This window comes from Struthio camelus, chromosome 2 (genome assembly GCF_040807025.1).
Source record: "Struthio camelus isolate bStrCam1 chromosome 2, bStrCam1.hap1, whole genome shotgun sequence".
Classification (NCBI taxonomy): domain Eukaryota; kingdom Metazoa; phylum Chordata; class Aves; order Struthioniformes; family Struthionidae; genus Struthio; species Struthio camelus.
This window is the reverse complement of record NC_090943.1, coordinates 100021645-100043505: the sequence shown is the minus strand read 5'-3', so window position 1 is coordinate 100043505 and position 21861 is coordinate 100021645. Positions and strand designations below refer to the sequence as shown.

Sequence of the window (21861 nt, the reverse complement as noted above, 5' to 3'; positions counted from 1 at the left end):
CAAGGGTTAAAACTGCCTGTTATTGCATGTTGTAGATATGAAATGTTAAATAATGAACAAGCAGCACAAGAGGGAGATGGGGAAGGAAACTCACAGGGGGTGAAATTACAAAATATTCCTCCACCCTGGGGGGGGGGGGGAAAAAAAAAATCTTTTTTCAATGCTGGCTGTCAGCCCAGAAGGTTTGACCCCAGGGAATATGATGTCAGTAAGCCAATGCAATAGCAGAAGCAAACCTTGACATGTAACGTCAACTCCTCTTTGTAAATCTTATCTAATCCAAAATATTTCACATGAGAAAAATTTGGATAAAAAGAAACCAGGAGAAGAAAAACATACTTCAACTATACAAAGTCATGCAAACTCTAGAAATAGCCATGTTAGGAAAAGGCTAAGCTGTTTATTGGGCCAAGTTAAGCGAGTCACAGTGACAGCTCCCTTGGCTCTCTGATTCAAGCCCAAGGTTCAGAAATGCGCCAATGTTTGCTCTGAACTGGATGGGAAATGGACAGCAATCAGTTAGCCATGACTTGCAAGCACAAGTTCTCAATAATTTTTAATCCAAGGACTAAGCTTTTCTGAAAAATATGTGGAGTCGTCTCGTATCTTGTTCCCCCATTTGTGTCATCTGTAGCCACATAAACGTCAAGTTACATATAGACTAATAGTCTATTGCATTTTATTTCCCCCCCCTTGACAATTCCCTGCACTTACAGGAGAGTATGTATTTGTAGACTACGTTTTGATATCTTACATACCTCAGGTTGAATAACACTGCTGGCCTGCACCTTTTAATTCTTTTTTGAGGTGAAGCATCAGTCACATCCTCACAGCTGCACTTTCGCTGCTCTTTCTTAGTTCAAGTCATTCCCTGTAATTCGCAAAGCAGAAAGACTGCCCCAAAAAAAGAGAAAGTAAAGGAGTTCTGTCATGCATTCCTACTCTGGAGATTGATAATAAACAAGAGCTTCAAGAAGGAGTCACTAGGACCTAAACATCCTTCTTCCTTCCCTTTCCTCCCCCTCCAGCAACAAAGCCCTGTGCATGCAGCCAGGGAATAATCTTAAGCCTTGTCTGACCCAAAAGAAACAACACTGAGCAAATAAAGGACTACTTATTTTGCTCTCCCTCTCCAACTGGGCCCTGGCAGAGCCACAGATAACTCTGAAGACTCCTAGAAGCAATTTGTTGCCTCAAGCCACAGGCTGGGGACTACTATGGCTCCAGGAACATACTCGATTATTGCATGCACTAGGAAATTTCAGCCCATGCCTCAACAATAAAGATGACTGCAGAGATGCTATTAACAGCATTTTTATCGTTGGAGCATTTATCTCTACTCAGATACGATGGCACAGAAGTTTGTGTCCAACGAACCGTAACATTTGCTGCACAGCTCAAATACACTGCAGGTGAACCACCACCAAAACCAGACAGCGCCACAATATCGGGCTGCCTAATACACACATCTTTACGGGGGCCCTCGCTGACAGGAGTTGGGTGACAGCAGCAAAACAAGGCCAATGGCAGGGCTGCGACACAGAGCTGAGTGCAGGAACCAAGATCAAGCCTTAATAGGGCTCTCACCAACAACGTTCCCTTCTCAGAGCACGGGAGGAAAGCTTTGTCCTGGAGGTCCCAAAACCAAAGTCCTGATTTTTAAACAGACTTTTAACCATTTTCTAAATGCAGCTTGAATTTTGGCTAGGTGACACTGGCTGGCTGTCTACAGTGCGCTTCAGCGATTAACTCAGGAAAAACACAGCTCACATACGTGCAAGTACCTAAGTCTATGACACATGCAGACAGACTACAGGTCACTTAGTACCATACGGTCCCTACTGCGTTTGGCAAAATCTTCTGAAGTTACTCCACAAGGCTCTTATCAAATGTCTCATGGTTTATTGAGGCTGAAACAGATATTCATTGCCTCTGTTTGGGAAAAAAAAAAACAAAACAAAATCAAAAAACTGTAACTGTGCTTAACGTCTCTCTGTCTTCCTTTTCTTCTGAGAAAGGCTAACTTTTCATCCTTCGCCACTACAATAATATTCTCAGCTGCATTTCGTGCCCAAAGCGTTTTCTGTCTGACCAGAATACAACTTGTCACGCTCTGTGCATGGTAATGCAATGTGGAGTCAGTGATGCCAAACAGATTACTTTATTTCTGCACTCACAGTCTTGATCTATGAAGTTCATCTCCACAGGGAGAGAGACTTTACAGTGACTTTCTCCAGGAAGTTCAAACTACTAAAGGGAAGTTTTCCCAGTAAAGGGAATACACTTCTTTGTTTAGCCTTTTTCATCACCAAAGTCCTTGGCCAGCACTTTCACTTCCAAGGAGGGTTCATTAATTCACTGCATCTTAGTGTCTGAGATACATACATCTCTCCAATGGGAGATGTTACATCTCCCACTTACATCTTCCCCCAGCATCCCTCCTGGTTCACCCTTTCCCAATGCAGCTCAAAGACTCTTCCAGCTCCTGCCCCAGCCACCTCCTCCCAGCTGCATCTCACCACCCACCTCTAGAGACCCTCCACCACAGCAGCCTCCATGGCATGTCCTGGAGCAACTAATGCCCAATCCTCTGCGGGCAGCAGTTTGCAGACTGGCCGTAGGAGGAACGAGAGAGAGGGGGCATCCGCAGGCTGGTGAGAGGGACAGTGGACAAAGAGTTTGAGAAATGCTGGCACAGTCCCTGCGCTCACAGCCGCAACCACCCAACTACACCCTCTTTCCCCTTCCGTTTTCGGTAAACCCGGTCACAGCAGCATAGCCTGCTACTTTAAGCATTGTTTCTCCTCCACCCCGGGCGCTCAGGCTTTCTCTCATCCCCTCCCCTGCGGACCCTTATTTAGCTGGTTTTCTCTGGCCAAATCTGTCAGTATTACTGTTTCCTTTCAACTTTCTGCGCTAATCTATTTTTCCGTTAGCCCCACCCCTCTTATCGTTTTGCTGAAACACATCCTCTTCTCCCAGTCAAATGTTATCTGATGTTTCCTAGCTCTGGGTAAGTGTGTGTTTTCAAAGACAAGAAATGCCAAAGAACGTTACGCCTTTTCAACATAAGGCTTTACACAAAGGTGGGTATGGCTTTTCCACCCTTGCTTTACATACAAGCTGCAGCAAGGACCTCACTCCTGCAAAAGCGGACAAAGTGAGGTCTAGACTCTACGTGTTTTTACTCCTAACTCAGGCCTTTGACCACGGAACAGACCACACTATTTCCCCTTAAGTTTCCTTTTTTTTTTTTTCCCCCCCATTGCTTCCAAATGAAGGTAACAAGCCAAATGAAAGCCGCTGAATATTAGAAAGTCAGAGATCACAATCATCTCTGATTTGTCTACTGCTTGCTGCTGAGCAAACTGTATTGGTAGCATGGAACAGTTATATCCCACTACACATTTCCATCATAAATCCCACTCTCTTCATCTTATTTCCAGTGTTTACACTTCAATCACAAAAATTGCTCTGGACATTAAACTTTAGCAACAAAGTGTCAGCCATAAAGCAAACACTGCACTACAAAAAAACCAACCAAACAAAAAAAAACATTTGTTTAAAAACCTTTGTCTGGCCTTTTTTTAAAACCACAGAAGTGCCGAGACAATGCAAATGAATAGGTCTGGCTTTCCATTTTATGTAATGCTGTATTAAGTAAAAGACCAGCTTCTTTGGGAGTTTTGGACAAAACAATAACTGCTGGAAAGAAAGCAACGCCGAAGGACTTTCTGCCGATAACAAACGTCAAGGCATGTGGAAATTCATCTAGTGTCACGCCTGGGAGTCCTGACATGCTTGTAATATTAATCAAACTAAGTGGGCCAAATTTGGAAGATTTGAAATGACTAAAATTTCAGCACAGACGATGAGTTCTTCAGGGCTCTGCATCTTTTAGGATTTGACTTTGAAAGCAAATCTACTAGGGTCTTCCTGAACACCTCTCACCTAAACATCACCTTTGCATTGAGGGCAAACGTGAGGTCTATAAACCACTTTCTCTTTAAATTCTACTTAAACTGCTGACCTGACTGCCTATAGGACAATTATATTGATCCTACTGCTTTTCACCAAAAGAGATAGGAAAGAGCTGTCTAGGTGTCCTACCATGCCCAGACAGACACTCACAACCTTCCTATACGCAGCCAGGAATTCCTACTTTTGTACCAAGACAGTTCACAAAAGGAGCCCCAAAGCTGCCAACGTTAGATCCAGGGCATGACAAACCACAGCTGCCAAATAATTCTTAGTGCTGTGCATAGAAGTGGGTGAGGTGACAACTGGGTATACTTTGTGACATACCCACCTCCCCCCCTTATCCCCTAAGCCAAACTAGGCCTCACTTTCTGGAGAAGTCCTGCAAACTAATGCTGCCTCGCCTCATTCACTACTGTTGGATATGCTTTGAGTCAGTGGACTCTCTGACGCTAGTAGTCTTGACAGCATTGCGAATTTTCCAGTCACCGTAAAAATTCTTGTCAGAGCTGTGAAAAAGCAATGAAGGAGAAAAGTATTTTCATGGCTCTACACTAAGGGTTAGAGGTTCTGTACAACCGGGAAGCAGATCCATAGGGATTCCTGTCCCCAGATGCCCAAAGCGTTCTTCACCCACTCCATCTCATTGTAATTTAATCCCAAACACAGGAGGAATTAAGACAAACAACTGAATCCCCATTTTCATGGGTAAGCATTTGAGATGTGTTGGCATACAAGGACATAGAAGCATGAACACTAATGATTAAATTCTTCTATGAAATCTACAGGTAAATGTCAGACTATTCCACAAAGTTCAGTGGCCTGTTGCTTTTTAGGCGCACAAGCCAGAAACAAGAAATGAGCATTGTCCTATAAATACCTAATTTTGAATCATGGCCCTGAATGTCCACTATCTTGCACCCTGCAAAGCAATCTACAGCTGCTTGCGGGTTCAGAAGAAGAAGAAACAAGATCTGAGATGAACAACTCATGGCACTTGAATGACTTATTCTGCAGTTTCTTTAAATAAAGCATATAAGGCATATTATTCCGTACATCATCCATGGTATTTTCATTAATATCCTAGCTACTGTCCACATCAATCCATCTCTTGCAGTCTTTAATTACAGGTTTAGAGACTGGGATAAGACAAATGTATTGAACTGGAACGGAGGCCTGTGATAAAACAACTTCCCAACCAGAGGTACAAAGACTCTGCCTTAGTCTGAAGCTAATTTTCTGACTTTTCATTTTCTGCGGCCATGCTTTTTAAAGACACTGTGCCCACTGTTGGTTGCTAGTAAATTAAAGTAGCAAAATTATCTGCAACTTTAATTTCCCTAATATTAATTTTAGGCCCCAACAGGCTTTACAATGCCAGATGAGATAGAACAAAAGAGTACAGCAAGCGACAGAAAGACGGACAGAAAAGTTGTATTTTTGTTTATTATTAGAGATATGTATTTCCTGACAACACACAACTGCAATTTCAAGTATTCTTATTTGCTGGAGGGACTTGCAGAACAGAATACTCATGTAGTTTTTCCTGCACTAATAGTCCTAGTGACTGCATAAGCCTACTGCTGCAGTGCAAGCCCATGCAAAGTTTGCTGCAAATATAGATTTTTAATACACCCAATAAGAGTATGTATATATATTTATGTACATTATAACCACAAGATTATAATCCTCATGATTTGATTGGCTCCTACAGTCAGATTTTCCAGCTTAAAGCACCATATGGTCTACCTGCAACTTAGGCTAGCATATTTAGATCAGATGATAGCTTTAAAAACATAGAAATATCTGTCATTGCTACACTCGTCCAGATCTGAACTTCTAAACAGGATACTTCATTAGCCTAGGTACCTTAGGACGATTCTGAAAATATGCAGCCCTCTTGAATAGAGGGTGAAAGCAACATACTGTCAGCGCTTTCGTAAAATATATTCATTAGTGGTTTAAAAAAAAATGCAAAAACAAAACAAACCACCCAGTTTCTAATACCTTTTATGTATCGCTTACGCTGTCAGGTTAATTCAATTTCTGTACTGTTCATTCTTTTATGTGTCCTACTTTTCAGTGAAATGATATGGAGAGTAATTCCTTCCCAAAGTAAGCAAAAGCCTCAAAATCCGCTTCTTTCCCTTGTTCATTATGAGGAAGCGGTCACATGGTCAGTTAAGATTGCACTTGTTGCACTACACTTAAAACACTTGAAGAGAACCTTTAATCATTTGCCAGAATCAAATTCAGAGGTTAAAGCATCACTCTACAATTTTCCTTTGAGTATCAAGAGAAGTGAGTATTTTTAAACATTCTGCCTATTTACTGACTTGGTGAAATGCACTAAAATGCAAATGCAATCAGAAAGGGAAAGTGATTATGTGTGGCTCTTTACAGTGGAATCCCAATTGGCGTAAATTCCTAGTAAGCAAAGTTATGACACCAAGAGACGGCAAATGCCACCTTCAGCAGCTACCAGCACTCTACCTGCTTTCACGCAGCACGAATTGATTATTCTGCCCAATGCAGGAGGCTCTAAGCAAGTGGTCTGCAGCACTGAAAAATGCCCTAACCTTATATCAGGTATCTTTTTTACACTTGAGCACCTCTTAACAGCAGCTGCAAATCTGAAATTGCTTGCATTGGCTTAAGCCCGTTCTCAAGGTTATATCTTCCACAAACCTTCTACACATGTATGCTACTGCCTGCCTTCCAAAAGAGCAGTTGCTCCAGTCAGCCCCGAAAGGCCCTACCTCTTTTGCTAAAGAAGAGGTTTTCCTCGTGTGCAGAGGGCCATAACAGAAAAGGAACTCCGTATTTCATTAAAAATAAATACATAAATCTCCCAACTGCTGAACCATCACTGCTCATAGCAAACTGACTTAATAACATCTTTGTAGCTTTTATTAAATAAAGCTCCAAGATCAAAAAGATGACTACTTGCAATAACCCAAAACATATTCAGTGCCAGACATAATCCTAAAACTCAGTGCAGCCTCAGGTCACACTACATTTTATGCTGAGGCTCCTGCTTACCCCAAAAGTGGGCATCCTTCATTCTTGAGGAACTTCCTCCGTCTCCTCGACATCCCAGTCATGAATCTCTTCCGAAGAAAAAAATCTTGCAATTCCTTCAAAAGCTGTCCCTCAAGCATTATAAAGGGACACCAATAAGAGAAGTCCAGAGCCTATTTTCAGCTATCAGAAAAACAGAGATCAGGTTCCCCTGCTCTATCTCTATTTCCCTTTTCCCACGCTGGTTTTATCCCATCTGCAAAATCATCCGGGAAAAGACAAGACAAGACAAGAGTAAGACAAAAACCTGTATTTTTTCAGCAGCTCAAATATGTTGGTAATCAGCACTTTCTGCTGAAACAGCGTTCAGCCATAGAGAAAAGTGGGTCCTGAGGTTAAATAACAGAATAGAAGTCAGAAGACCTAGATTCCATTTCTGTCTGTATTACCAGTTTCCTGCACAAACTTCAACAAGTCTCTCAATTTCCCTGTGCTTCCACATCTAATCTTTACTTCTGGGAGCCCTGAAAGACACGATCAGGCCAGTAAAAGACAGGTAACTCCAACCTAGTTAAAATATATAACCTACATTACGAAGTATGAAAGCTCTGGGCAACGACAGAACGCCCAACATCTATCCTCATCATGCCACTCTTACTAAGAGCGCTGAAGAGTGGTTTTTAGGAGTCTCATTGAATATTCACCAAGAGAATAATGCAACGTTTTTGTCCACATCTGATACTTAAAAGTTTGTGTCTCTACACAGAGACTAAGGCAGGTGTGGTTTCAGCAGCTGCCGAAATGTCTCTGCACATCAGGCCTTATGAAAGATCACCTGACATCTGTGAACAGATCTGTGTTTCCAAACAATGACAACAACAGTACCAAGCACAATTAAATTTATATGAAGAGTCATCAGACAGACAGCCCTATAATTAAAGGCATAAATAAATCTGCTAGCTAACACTGAATCTCGCAGGCAAACATATCACTTTCTATGAGATACAAGCAAGATAGCTTGCATGCGTAGCGTTTTCTCTTACTTTTGACACACAACACGTCAAAATATTTTCTCCAAAGGGTTAAATGATGGGATCTGGTAAAAATATGGTCAGTCTTATATTTCAGGTCCAATTATCTCAAGCTATGCCAATAGCCATGTACTATGTCCAAATGCACTTTGGCTAGTCTGGCGAAGCAAGATGTTATCCCTATCAAGAGACCACCTCATAACACTGATTTTTAAGCAGCACTCCTCACCGACATCAATAACGAGTTCTGCCTGTTAATCAAGGATATAGTATTCAGACATCTTCTCATGTACTTGAGTAACATTGCATCTTGTTTCCACAAACTAACCTTAGTGAGTATTGCTTAACCCTCTGCCCTAGAAATGAATATTAGTCAGGACATCTCATACTGTCTAATCACAAAGTAACTTTCACAATACAAAATTTCCAAGTTCCTTCAAAGAAAGTAACACGTCATAAAAGAGTTCTGCAAGTTCTGTCATGCTCACTTACTGAATGACTTTCATAGGCTACGGCTAAAGTTTCTAAACAGCCCTGCTCCAAATATTTTCCATCTTATTTTATGCTCTTACAGACATGCTGACATAACGTGTTATACCAGCACAACCACATCCAACCTGTAGAGCTGCAGAGATGTAACTATATCTTAATTTTTTGTTAAACTGGTGCAAAAGTGGTTTGCAGGCAAATTCCCACTTACATGAGTTATAATACCTGACAAATATCTCTGTAAGGAAGCAGGAATTGCACCTTCAAGGAGACTACTGAAGTAAGTAAGATTTGCAGAACCATGTCCCAAGACTCCCACCAATCATCCTCTAAATTGTCACAAATGCTCAGAGGACCCAGTTCTGCAAGGTCAATCTCCTCTCCCTGTAACAGGGATGAAAATCTCAAATATTTCCTTTGATTCAGTAGAGTTTTACTTGCATTTACAGCAGAGTAAACAAGATCAGAATTTGACCCTTTAAATGTATCTTTCACAGGCGTGTTTCTGGAATGTATCTGAATGTGCAACAGCTTGGCTAGAGTTGCTGATGACAGCTAAGCACTTTCCAGATGTTCCCTATGCTATTCTCTCTCCCCTTTCCTATCCTCACGTAAACCAGTAACAATTGCATTGTCTTTTATGGACTAAGGAAGTGAAGGAAGGGGAGGGACTTCCAGGAATTTGTGGTATCTAATTTAATATATAATAAACATAAAATTTAATACATAATTTAATATATTTTTCACCTTAATACTTTTTAGTTTTTATACACACACATAGAGCAATTATATAAAGCGTATATGTATAGACATGAAAAGAAAGAATTCTGAGTGTTCAATCTAGCCTTTTGTTTCACGTTTTTAAGCAATGTCACTTCAGCACAGCAAGGGTAACTACTATTTTACGGTTATCTGTCCTTGCTCGACTCCACTCGCATTTTGAAAAGCTCTCTCTATTAAGGGCTTCTCATTAGCCATGTGAAGCCCAGTACCCCAGAGACAGTATTTAATTCAACCATGACCTCCCTTCAGGGCATTTCCTGGCAAATAATGACCAGATGGAAGAGGTAAAGATTGCCAAACATTCAACTGCAAGGAAGTGCCAAAACAAGGGTCTTTACTGCTGATAAAAGCCATGGAAACATAAGAATGCAAAACAAAGTTACCACCTCTCCCCCCACATCTGCTTCATTAAAGCTGCAATTGCTGCTGCCGCTGCAGAGTTGCAGGCACCAGGTTTCACCCTGCCCTTAAACACTGGCGCAGTAGCAAATGACAAAAATAATTTTACTTCCTGTGTTAAATGATTATGTTTATTCTTATATTGCTACCAATCATTACTTCCATTTACTTGCCTCATTTGCAAGTTCCTTACACCATGTCTTCGTTTTCTATGCTCAACATCATGCTCGGACCTAAGAGTTAGGTCTGATGAATAACAACTTTCATCATTAGCACTGGCTGTGCTAAAATGAAGGATGTTGTTATATCCTTCCAAACAAAAGCAGTACACAAGAGTCTCATTCCCCACCTGGAACCTGTCTCTGACATTTCCATACAATCACTTCTACCCCGCAGATCAAGCTGCAGACGCGTGCATTAGTAAAATCTGATATTTATGCTTATCCTGGATGCCGATTCTACCATCTAGAAGTGCAGCAGTATAAGGCATTCATTGTGCTCAAGGAGTGAGACTGACTATTTAGCTTCATTAGGCTTATTATCTAATTAATTACCAGGTGCATTAGTCTTGTCTGACTTTGGAGGGAGGGTGTCCAGTGCCAGTTTCGCAGTGCGGTGAGACCCAGCCTCCTCTGCTGTTTAGCATCACATAAATTCACACAAAATCATCAGCCTTTATACAAATTAATAGTATGGTTGTACCAGTACAGCTAGAGCTGAACTACACCCATAACAGACATTTATACCAGTTGAAGGCTCTGAAGGCATATGCAAATGAAAACTTATTTCTTCGTGGGAGAAGGAATAACCTGTACCAGTACAGACACCATTATGCCTGTAGAAGGGCATTCATATCAGGAGTCACACCAGCTGGACTTCTAATGGCTATACAGCAATTATTACAGTAAAGAAATCATACCCCTCACAGACATAATTGTAGAAAATCTAGGTGCAGACCAGGCCTTAAATCAATTTAGAGAATTTACACAGGGGATTGTTCCAGTTTAATTACATGTCTATTTAAATCATTTCGTTTAAATCAGGACTTAAGACCTGAAACCATTTTGCGTACGGACTGTGCTTCTGTTGCATGCATGTACAATGACCTTGTAAATTAAGTCTCTGACTTTGACAGCTAACTCATATGAGCTACTGTAGGATGATTAATAAATAAGAAGTGGTAGGGTAAATGCTTCTACTTTGGTCATTTGAAGAAACCAGAAAATTCTTAGCAACTCTAGATAACGCTGTGGTAAACTGATATTAACAGTTAAGGGTGTTGTTGCATCACACTGGCCAGTGGAAAATACCAGTCTTGCTATTTTGTCCTAGAAATTTAACTCCATTTCAGTCACTTGCGTTTTGCCACCACTGTTGCTAAACGTGCAAAATCTCTAGTGTACACACAAAGAAAAGCACAGTGTGCTGTAATGTGCCTCAGCACAATTTGCCTAGTTTTCAAACAGAAGCAGGCAGCACAGTCTACTTTGTATCTTACAGAGTTGTAATCCTACCTGTATTAGGGGCTGTGCACGGCTATCCATGCCCAGAGGCAGATACAGATCTTCTGTATCTATTATGTAGGGCCCAGTACCAATTTTAGGCATGGGAGGGCTCATAAAAGAAAGGGACAGAAGAGACAATAGCAGGAAGCTTGACAATCCTGGAATTTTATTTATTCAATGTATTTTCTTTTTCTTCATTTATCTATACATTCTTCCTTAATTCCTCTATTAATTTAGTATTCTTCCAAAACCTGAAATAACAGAAGGAGGACACACGTCCTTCATCTGCAGAGTACTCAAACACACTCAAAGGACAACTCGTTTGTTATTCTGTATCTGTGCCACTCACCGCCCAGCAGCAAAACTCCCAAAACCTAGCAACATGAAAGAACATCCCTAAGTGAGAACTTTTGAAGAGAGATCAGACAATTCAGTATCACAGTAGGTGATACGGTGGCCACTACAAGTCAGAACAAAGGCAGAAAGCTATGCAAACAAGAAAATTAATAATGAAAGACCTGTTTTCTGCTATTTTCCCTGTTAGCAGAGCCAAATCAGTTAGGGATGCAAAATTTTACTCCAGTAGGTAAATAATTAAAATAGCTAGCCTGGACATAGTTCTGCTAATATAAACACACATTTTATCAGGACTTTCTTTCATCTTCTTATGGAACAAAACTATGCTACACACTGCTCTGCTTGTGTAACAGCATCCACTGTAGAATTGTTGCCTCATCTTAACAATGCCAGTGGGTCTTGTGCGTAGACATGGTTTTAGGATCTTCTTTTAACATAACAGAAATGATAACAGCTTTTTCTGTAATTTGAATTAATTAATTGTATGAAACTTTTTGAGCTATCACTTGAATAAAAAAGGTGTTTAAAAGGTGTTGTTGTGATATAATTGTTGGTTTCCTACTTGCTTAGCACAGACACTTTTTATTTTGGTTTGGTAGAGTGACTAAACGAAGCCAATTAGGCTCTTTAGTTCAGTATCGTGAAACCAAGGATGGTCCACCCTAAAAAGGAACAGTCTGAGATGCTGTCTAAATTACCCCCTACCACCCATGCCAGTAAGATAAACATAAAAGATGATCCTCATTCGCACAGTCATGCGGACAGACGTGTATGTTCATACCAGGAAAATCATAGCTTGAGCAGTATAGCCTGCTTTGTTGGTGAGAGATGATTTTACTGTTCCCAGCCTTTTCCAGTTAACACTGTTTTAGTCAAATCTCTGTTAGCAATCCCAAAAGCCATGCCTGAAAGAGCTACTTAGCTCTTTCAGCCATTTTCAACACCAAATCAAGACATCATAGCACTGCTAATGCTAGGGCACGACTGTTAACACTGACAAGGACGCCCTGGAAACATCTGTGATGGAAACAGCACTAATGATCACTGATCTTTGACCAGCAGAGTTTTTTCAGTATCACTCATGGTACGGAAAATGGCTGCATCTGCCACCATTACTCATATCAGTAAGGCCAGAACAGTGCAAGAACAATGGTGTAGAAAGTGCTGAGACACAGACAGAGGCCTTAAAAATCTTGCCTACATGGAGTCTTTTTTTTTTTTTTTTTTTTTTTTTTTTAAGACAAAAGCCCCTTTTGTCCCATCAACACCTGTGGTAGCACAGGTGGGTGCACCACAGAGAAAAATCCTGTTCTACTGGTCTCACATTCAGTTCCACAGGTCATGTGTTTTGGGCCTGATGCTCCGGTACCTCCTACAACTTTTTAGACTAGGAAAAAGCAATGGCACACTGCTGCCAGTAGGACTTGACACCACTTTGAAAGATCTATACAAAGGGTAAGAAGTTAGCAAAAACCTGACTGTATCCAGGCAGTCTCTAAGCTTCCCAAAGCTCTGCCACAGGCACCCAAAACCAAATATTTTAACTGCGCTGCTACTGTATATCTGCATTATATCTGCATGGAGTATTCCCATGCTATATGAATATAAGGGGCATTTATATGAATTTAACTGCATCCCCACTAAAAGATCAGTAAGTTTACGGCATAATCTATCTCAATCTTTAAAAAAAAAAAAAAAAAAAGAATAAGTCAGATTTCTCATCAAAATATTACTGCACTGACTATGGGCTCTGCCTAACAAAGCTCAACAAATCAGACACCGGCAATTTCAGACGTTACCAAAGCTCTCTTCCTTTGCTGCTCCTCTGCTGAAGGTCAGAGGCCCTGGTAGCAGAGCTGATGAAGGGAGCACGCGTCCACACACTGGCATCCCGTTTAGCTGTTTAAATCACAGCGCAAAGTATGGCAGCCAAGGGCCTGGGCACGCATTCACTTCAGCCAACTTGGCTATAGGGCACACAGTAAGCACTGACAGAGGGCTGGAGCAGAAAGCCGGAGGACAGTTACATCTTAAAACTGTGGCAGCTGCTAATTTTCCCACCTCCAAGGCTTCCGGTTCAGTGGGAACAGACTAGACCTGCAGTAGGCCTGAAAGAGTTTCTGTCTGTACTGCTTCCCCCATCCACACCGGTTTGGGAGCAGCATGGCTATGGGACAGCTGAAACAGAGCAACCAGTCCTTAAAGTACTCCAGTGGCCACCTTCTGGGATCCCGAAATTATAGAAGATACGCCTGGTACTCCAATTTAAAACAGTACAGACAAAAATGCAACTACACAAACACATCAATCTGGATATGGGATCACAATGAATTACTTCAGGCTTGACGTGGTTTAATACAATCACCTGAAACACAACTAGTTGTTCCTTAGCCTAGTCAAATGCAGGTACTTCATCGTGGTGTAAGTTCAGTGCCAGAATATCCAACGTCTGGCCCATATCAGGCATTCAACCAACACTACCACTGCAACAGCTGAACTGGTATTTATTTTCATCAAATACAGACAGAACAGGTCAGCTGGGAAAACTGAAGAAGTGCCTTTGATTGGAGGGCCAGGAAAGAAACAAGTTGTTGATGGTGTAAAATTCATGACTACAGATTTTGATTTTTACAGTACTTGAACAGTGCTCTTAGCTGAACTAAGAGGCCTGATCCCACAGTAACTTAGCAGGAGTTTTATAGGAACAGCGCTGGAAGTAAAGGCCTGCAGTACTAGGCAGAAAGTCAATGGAAGAGCTAGGGGCCATTTTCTGTGGTATACCATCTTCACTCAAGTGGGATGTGGGCCTTCAGCTGATTGCCAGCATGCCATTTGGACTGACTGTCTAATAAGTGCCAAGGAAAAAAAAAAGTATCACGGACTTTCCCAGCTCTGCTGATTGAAGATGGACAGCAGCACTTCATATGACTTTCTTCTCTTTTGCAGTAAGATGGCCATAACTGAGACACCTCTCATTTAATATGCTGCAGTCATCTGCCTTCCAAGCACAAGAGCTTGTTCTGCTCAATGTCACTGCCAAATTTAAACTCAATATTGGAGGACAATTATTACATTGCTATTAATAATAAATAGCAATGATAATATTTTACCTTAACAGAACACCTCATCCCACAGGATCCTAAACTACTTTATAAACTCTGGACCAAACGCTACCCCCTGCTACAACCCTGTAGCCTCTTAATGGTTTGCAGGGGTGCAAGACAACGCACACATCAATTATAAACTACATCAGATGAAGGAACCACTTCCCTGCAGCAGATGTTCCTCCCGCTTCAGGGGCAGATCCAGTGATGTGTTACCAGTGCTTTAACAAGGGATTCTCATAAACGTCTTCCTCACAACAGGCCTATATCTCACGAGTCCACGTGATGCCAGTGCTTCCTGATAAGGTGTGGAAGGTGAGGATTTCAGCAGTACAATTTTGTGTGTACCTCCCTAAATAAAAATGTTCTCTCATGACCACAATCAAGCGTAGAACAACCAATTAGCAAACAAATTTAAGCGGTCCTTAGGAGAAGCAAAGTCTGAAGCGCTAGGAAAGTTCATATTCTGTCTCTGTAGTCCCCAAGCAAAACGGACTCCTACCATGTGCTACTACAATATAAACTTTAAAAAATGATACTATTATGTAGGCATGGTTGTGAGTGTGTACAGTGAATATTCAGTGCATAGCTTAATGTTTACTGTCTATTACTTGAGAGAGTAAGTAAAGACACTGTAAATAAAGCTGAGGGCAACATCTTAAGAGATATGTTTTAAAAACATCTGGCACTTGATTTTTGCCCAAAAACATTTACTCCCCAGAAACATTTATGTGAACTTCATGAACAAGTTCTCTTTAATTGAGTTGATTTGACTAAAGCACCAACAGAGCCAGAAACACAGAAGTGGCTGCAACTTTTCCCTCAACTTACAGATGAAATACCATCAAGGTTTTCTGAGCACTACCTGCAGTAAATCACTTCAGGTCATGTGGCAGCTACACAGGGCAACAGTTTCGGTCAGAAACTGAAGACTGTCAAATTTAATTGAACTGAGGGAGAAATTATAAAGTGAAAATTCATGTGTTGACAATTTTGAAGTAGGTAGAGAGTCATATTTTGCTGTCCGTACTAGTAATTCTTCTAATGATAAAGACAAATAAGAATACTCATGGCATATTTTGTCTCTGCACACAAACACATCTACTCCTGAAGAGGCTCGGGATGCAACTATAACACTGATGTAGGTGGACAGTGGAAAAGCAGACCACCTCTAGCAAGCATATCAAACTTTTCAGCTCAGTGAGAAGAGAAGACACTCATATTCAACACCATATCCATTTTCTGTGCTCACCAAATATTCAGCCACCGATTTTTCTTGAGCACCAAGAAGCAAGTCAGTTGGGACATTAGTTTTGTCCCAAGCATCCGGCAGCCACAAATAAAAGCAGCAATAAACAAAAGAACTCCTAAGCAAGCTGGATAGACGAGCAGCGGGAAAGAGAAAGGGTTGGTTAGTCTCATTTTGTAAACGCAAATGGAGAATTTGACTCCCTTCACATAGAAAGTGACAGAGACCATCAGTGCATTTCATAGACATCTCTAAACAGCTGTGGGTTTCATTACTGCTTTTGGTCATTGCCCAAGCCAACCTGATCTCAAATTCTGTCTTGAACTCTGTCTGTTCCAGATGTTTGCCCAAGATCAGTCTAGCTCATAAGAATCACAGAATGGTTTGGTTGGAAGGGACCTCTGGAGATCATCTAGTCCAACCGCCCTGCTCAAGCAGGGTCCTCTAGAGCATATTGCCCAGGATCACATCCAGACGGGTTTTGAATATCTCCAGCGAAGGAGACTCCACCGCCTCTCTGGGCAACCTGTGCCAGTGCTCAGTCACCCTCACAGTCAAGAAGTTTTCCTCAGGTTCAGATGGAACTTCCTGTGGTTCAGTTTCTGCCCGTTGTACTGAACTGTTGTACTGAGTCTGATCCAACTCAGAACTGTGTTTCTGACAGAGACAAGTAACAGATGCTTAGAGGAGAAGTTAACAGGACAAGTTGAAAGCCCTATTTCCCACACGTTCTCCCTCCCAGCTTCCAGGAAGCTACAGTTTGGGGACCTTCCGAGCTAGGGATGGTATTCACACATTTGCGTTTTAATAGCTGTTGATAGGCCATTGTGTGAAATATATGTTTAAAAAAAGCAATGCAACTACATGTTGGACATACTAGTGAAAACAAAGCAAGTGGATTTTCCCTATTGCAGTGTTTGAGTTAAACACAGCTGCAAGGACACCTGTTTTGCTCCACCTCTATGTCCAGAATCTGCATCAGAAATAGGCCAGAGTGCAGAAAGTGCTACAAATTTACTGTGTAAACACAGGGGAGATGGAAATACCGCCAACTGCTTCCTTGTGTTTTTACTTTTTAAGAATGAAACATTCCCAAATGAAAACAAAATATTTGGCAACAAACCAATTTTAAATATAATACAGGTTAAAAAAAAAAGTTGGGTCCTGACTCTTCCCAGGTCAGATAATACCTCTCTTCCTATCGAAACCAGATCAGAGTTTATTAACAAATGACCTATGTCCTTCTCAACCTTTCCTGCTGCAGTGCAGCACAACACTATTTCTAGTCCTCCTGAAAACTCATTTTATGAGTAAAACCTCTAGTATCACTGTCCATGTACCACCACTAGATGCCATACAGTGCTTCTTGTGTGAAACCTAAAGAGAAAACAAACAAATCAAAAGGAAAAGTTAAAAAACAAGTTAAGACCCACATCCTTTCCTTATCACAGAAACTAATGATTCTCCAGCTTCTGTTTTCCCCATCCTACACAACACTGCCAGAGCTTTCCAGTGGATTTTGAAATCCCCACTTAATGACTGTGATTACGCTCCTCCCCTCAAAACAGAAAATCTAGTGATTGAAACAAAATAATCATTCCCTGGCACACCAGTCCCCAGGCCATGAGCTGGGGGAAGAGCTGTTTACAGTCCAAAAGATATTCATGTAAATAACAATCTTTTAAATAATATTCTTAAAAAAAAAAAATCACATATTGCATGTTAGTACCTTATCATGTGTTTAATCCCTATTTAATGATCATTTCATGTGTTTTCTTACATATTTTACTACAATTGCAACATATAACTACCTTAACATTGGGGAATGGGAGGAAAACAAATTATCTAGAGGTAAAAGGAAACCGAGAATGGTATAGTACCAATCAGTACAGAGATAAAAAAAAAAAAAAAGTTAAGTCTGTTGCTACCAAATTGCATCAGCAAGTCAGGAGTAACATATCAGCTAAATCAACTTGTTCGCATCATTCATAAATTCAGCACAGGTTCAGAAATAGGCTTTTTTCCTTATCTGCAAATATTCAGAGAGGGACAAACCATTATAATATTTTAAGTCTTTCAAAAATCACACCAATTATGTTTCTTTTTTATTTCAGAAGTTTTGTTCTTGCAAGAGATGCCTAGTGTCTGCCTGAAATCGCACAGGATTCTACCTCCAAGAGCAGAAGAGAGCTGGGGCAATTACAAGAGCAGCATCTGCAGGAAAGAGTGTCATATGAAAGACAAATAACTAAATACTGAAAGTCTGCAGAACTTTCACAATTGTTACCACATAAATCCGTGTGTGTCAAACATGAAACCCAATAACCTTGACAGTGTCTTTTAACTCCCTGATAGTTTACATTTTATGGGATACGTATTTCTGCATTACAAAGCTATTTACACACCATTTTGGCAAACGAGGCAACCTTCTGGCGTAAATGCTGTACCTGGAGAAAAAGTATACATAAAAAAAAAAGAGCAAAGTCTTTTAACTCGAGGACAAACATTTCCAGATACATGAATTAACACTGCGCAAGGCTTCTAGATAGATGCCTACAACATTATATTCAGGTCATTAATGCCGACCTTTAGGGGGGTTTTAAGTTCTCCTTTAATTGTCCTTTTAACGACTGAAAACACTAACCGGCTGTGACACTACCAGTGTGAGAATGGTAACTAAATCTAATGAGTGCTCTAGGAGCAATGTAACACTACTATATGCCACACACATTCAGGAGGCTGTAAACAGTGATGACAATCAGCCTATGTAACTGCAGCCTCAGAGCCAAACTAGCCACTCTTGGACTTCAGCTAAACACATCTGAAGTAAGCTACGAAGATGACTCACTACATTTTCCCCTCCCTTTCCCCTTTTCCCATCTACATTTGTAGGGCCAACTTAAGACCGTCCTAAGGCTCACACAAACCTGGAGGGTACTTCCACTAAAATCTATGAGAAAACGAGTGTTTTCACACCAGAGATCGTCAAGTTGAAAGAGCAAAGCCTAGACACATGCTCACAGCAGTGAAAGCAGAATACAGCCCGTTTTTTTCCACATTAAAATCAAAAAATCTTTGCAACTACGTTTGCCTACTTTTCAAGTCCTTCCCTTCCCTTCGTATGTGATGTTAATTACGCCTCCTGTGTAAAATATTTCCTCTACTGTCACAGTTTCCTGCCTCAGCCTCTGCTTGGCACCTGGCGACCCTGTGCCCCACTGCAGCCGTGTCGCAGAGGCAGCCGGAGGAAGACCCCAGCCTCCTGAGCGCACAAACTCCTGAGCTGGGATTTTTTTCCGCGAGAGAGCAAGGAACAATCCCCCCACTCCAGCGTGAGGCACAAGGGGAGAAAACCGCTGGGCAAAGGTATTCAGGATTATTTTCTCCTTTCCTAACGTGAAACAGATGACATTTGTCCCCTTCCTCCCCGCCCCAATCTCCCGCTCGGGCTCCACGCGCGGCCTGGCCCCGGCGATGCTGCGGGAGCATCCAGGGGCGGCGGCGGCCGGTGCCTCCGGCCGGGGCAAGCCCCGATGGGACGGGAGAGGGACGGCAGCGCAGGGTGTCACACCGGGCTGCCGCAGAGTCATTCATCTCCGCACCAGGCACCCGCAAGCGCTGAACACCTCTTAAAAAAAAAAAAAGAGCGAGAGAGCGAGCGAGAGCGAGGAAGAAATAGGCGCACACAAGGCAAAGAAGGGAAAATCGCCACCTCCGAGGTGGGGAGGGAGCCTGGTACAAAGCAGCTCCAGGCACCCAAACCTCAAGCTCGCGGCAGCTCCGGCAAGCCCGGATCCTGCCTTCAAACCAATGATCCATCAATTAAAATTAAAAAACAAAAGAAGAGGCGCAAAAACATCCCAGCTCAAGGGCCACTCTGCCTCCGCGGTGGGGTTTTCGCTCACGCCGCCTCACCCCGAGGCGGGCAGGCGGGCGGGCGCACACAAAGCCCGAGCCCGCGGCCCCCCGGCGCTCTCCCCAACTCACCCAGGGTCTTGACGGCCACCTGCCGGGTGAGCGGCGGCGGCAAGTTGATGCAGACCAAGTCCACGTCCTGGTGCAGCAGCACCTCGTCGATGCGGCTGGTGTAGAAGGGGACGCTCATCTCCTTGGCCAGCTCCTCCGCCTCCTCGGGCGTGCGGCCCCACAGGGCTTTCACGGCGAAGCCCTCGGCCTTCAGCAGCGGCACGATGACCCGCGCCGTCAGGCCGGTGCCGAACACCCCCACGCCGGGCAGCATGGCGGCGGGGGGCGCGGGGCGAGGCGGGCGGCGCCGCCGCCGCTCCCTCTGCCTCTCCTCTCTCTCCCGCCCTCCCTCAGCGCCGGCCGCCGCGGCAGGCGGCTGCTGCGCCGGCGGAAGGGCCACGGAGCCGCCGGCCGCTGCCGCCGGCCGCCCCCCGCCTCAGCAGCGCCGCGGCGCCCCGCTGCCCCGCCATGGGCGCACCATCACCCCCACCGCCGCCGCCCCTCACGGTTAACGGCCAACAAGTGGGTGGGGAGGGGGAAGGGAAGGGGAAAAGGGAGGGGGGGGGCGGAAGGGAGGCGGCGGCGGCGGCAGCGCGGACCTTAATCCTCCCGCTCTGCCATGTCGCCACCCGGCAGCCCGCTCCCGGCGGCGAGGGAGGGGTTTCGCTGTCACCTACTCCCGGTTCCTGCAACGCCCTCGCCAGCTCGCGCCGCGCCATTGGCCGCCGCCGCCCGGCCCCGGCGGCCGTTAGAGGGAGGGGGGGCGGGCGGTTGGGGGGCGCCCCCCGCGCCGCCGGCGCCGGGCGGAGGCTTGGCGGCGCCCTCAGCGCCACCTGCGCCGCCGCCCGTGGGGCGTGGGAGGCGGCGGCGCCCGTGGGCCGCGGGTGGCGGGGAGGCGGCGGCGCCCAGGGCCGCGCAGCCCCGGGGCGTCCGCCGGCGGTTCCCCGCCCCCCGCCCCCCGCCTTGGCGTTTTCCTCGATGAAGGGTCACAAAAAAGAAGCGGCGTTTTGCTGCGGCAGGGTTGATAGCTGCTGGGGAGGAGGCATGCCTCGGTTACCGCGGGGATGGGCGCCCGATAGATGCTTGGAATAATAGCGCGGATAAAACACCGGCCGAGCGATGCTCGCAGACGTGTACCGGCTCGCTACGCGGACGGTTATGTTCCCTCCGATTTCTCCAGGAGACGTGCTTCACGCGTTGCATTTCATAAAATAAGAGAGGACTTGGCTTGCGCTGGAGCAGCTGTTGGCCGCGCCAGAGCTCGCTCGCGCAGGGCCGCAGGGCGAGCGGCCCTCGGCGCCTCCCGGCCTCCAGCCCCGCCGGGCGGCCGGCCCGCTGCCAGTTATTTGTGTCTCTTACCCATGTCATGCTCCTGACATGACATTTCATGGTTTCTACTGAACCAAAGTCAGCCTAGGTGCATACGACCACAGATGTCCTCTGGCCCTGCCCGGCTTTCTGCAGAGCCAGTTTTTATGGAGCTGATCCCCTGCTCGGTCTCTGTGCGCAGGTCAGGTTGGTCTGAATGCGGAGAGCTCCATGAGCACCACATGGTTACCTTGGTGTCCGTGGTACTCCTGAAAGAAAAAACAGTTAAAGGGTAAGAGTAAAGATTTTGGTTTTCTACATACTGTCTTTTCTACCAGCTTCTTGGAGAGAGAAAGAGAAAAGAGGGAATGGAAGAGAGAAGAGAGGAGAGGAGAGAAGAGGAGAGGAGAGAAGAGAAGAGGAGAAGTTAAAAACCTTTCATATGTTAGATTCCTGGAAATGTGCCGGGCACAATTTTGCAGCCATAACTCATTGCTGTTTGAAAATTAAAGTCAGAACTAGAGGCCAGCCCTCTTTTCCTGTATTCTATAACGAGTAACGAGGTGTTTTTTTTCCTGCCACCGTCTCGCAACAAACACTTCTTTTTTACAGAAAGAATAGGCACTCAAAGGATCGCCACAAGTTAAACATGTTTTGCTTTCCATGCACTG

General features: G+C 43.9%; 1 protein-coding gene across 1 annotated transcript in view; it reads right to left on the bottom strand.

Annotated features, from left to right (window-relative positions):
* GFOD1 (Gfo/Idh/MocA-like oxidoreductase domain containing 1) overlaps positions 1-20253 on the bottom strand; it is a 77506-nt gene extending 57253 nt beyond the window's left edge. Inside the window, exon 1 of the mRNA XM_068931817.1 lies at positions 19904-20253. Coding sequence (XP_068787918.1) covers positions 19904-20156 — 253 coding nt within the window. The 5' untranslated portion in view covers positions 20157-20253. The remainder of the gene's footprint in view (positions 1-19903) is intronic.
* Positions 20254-21861: the final 1608 nt, after the last annotated feature.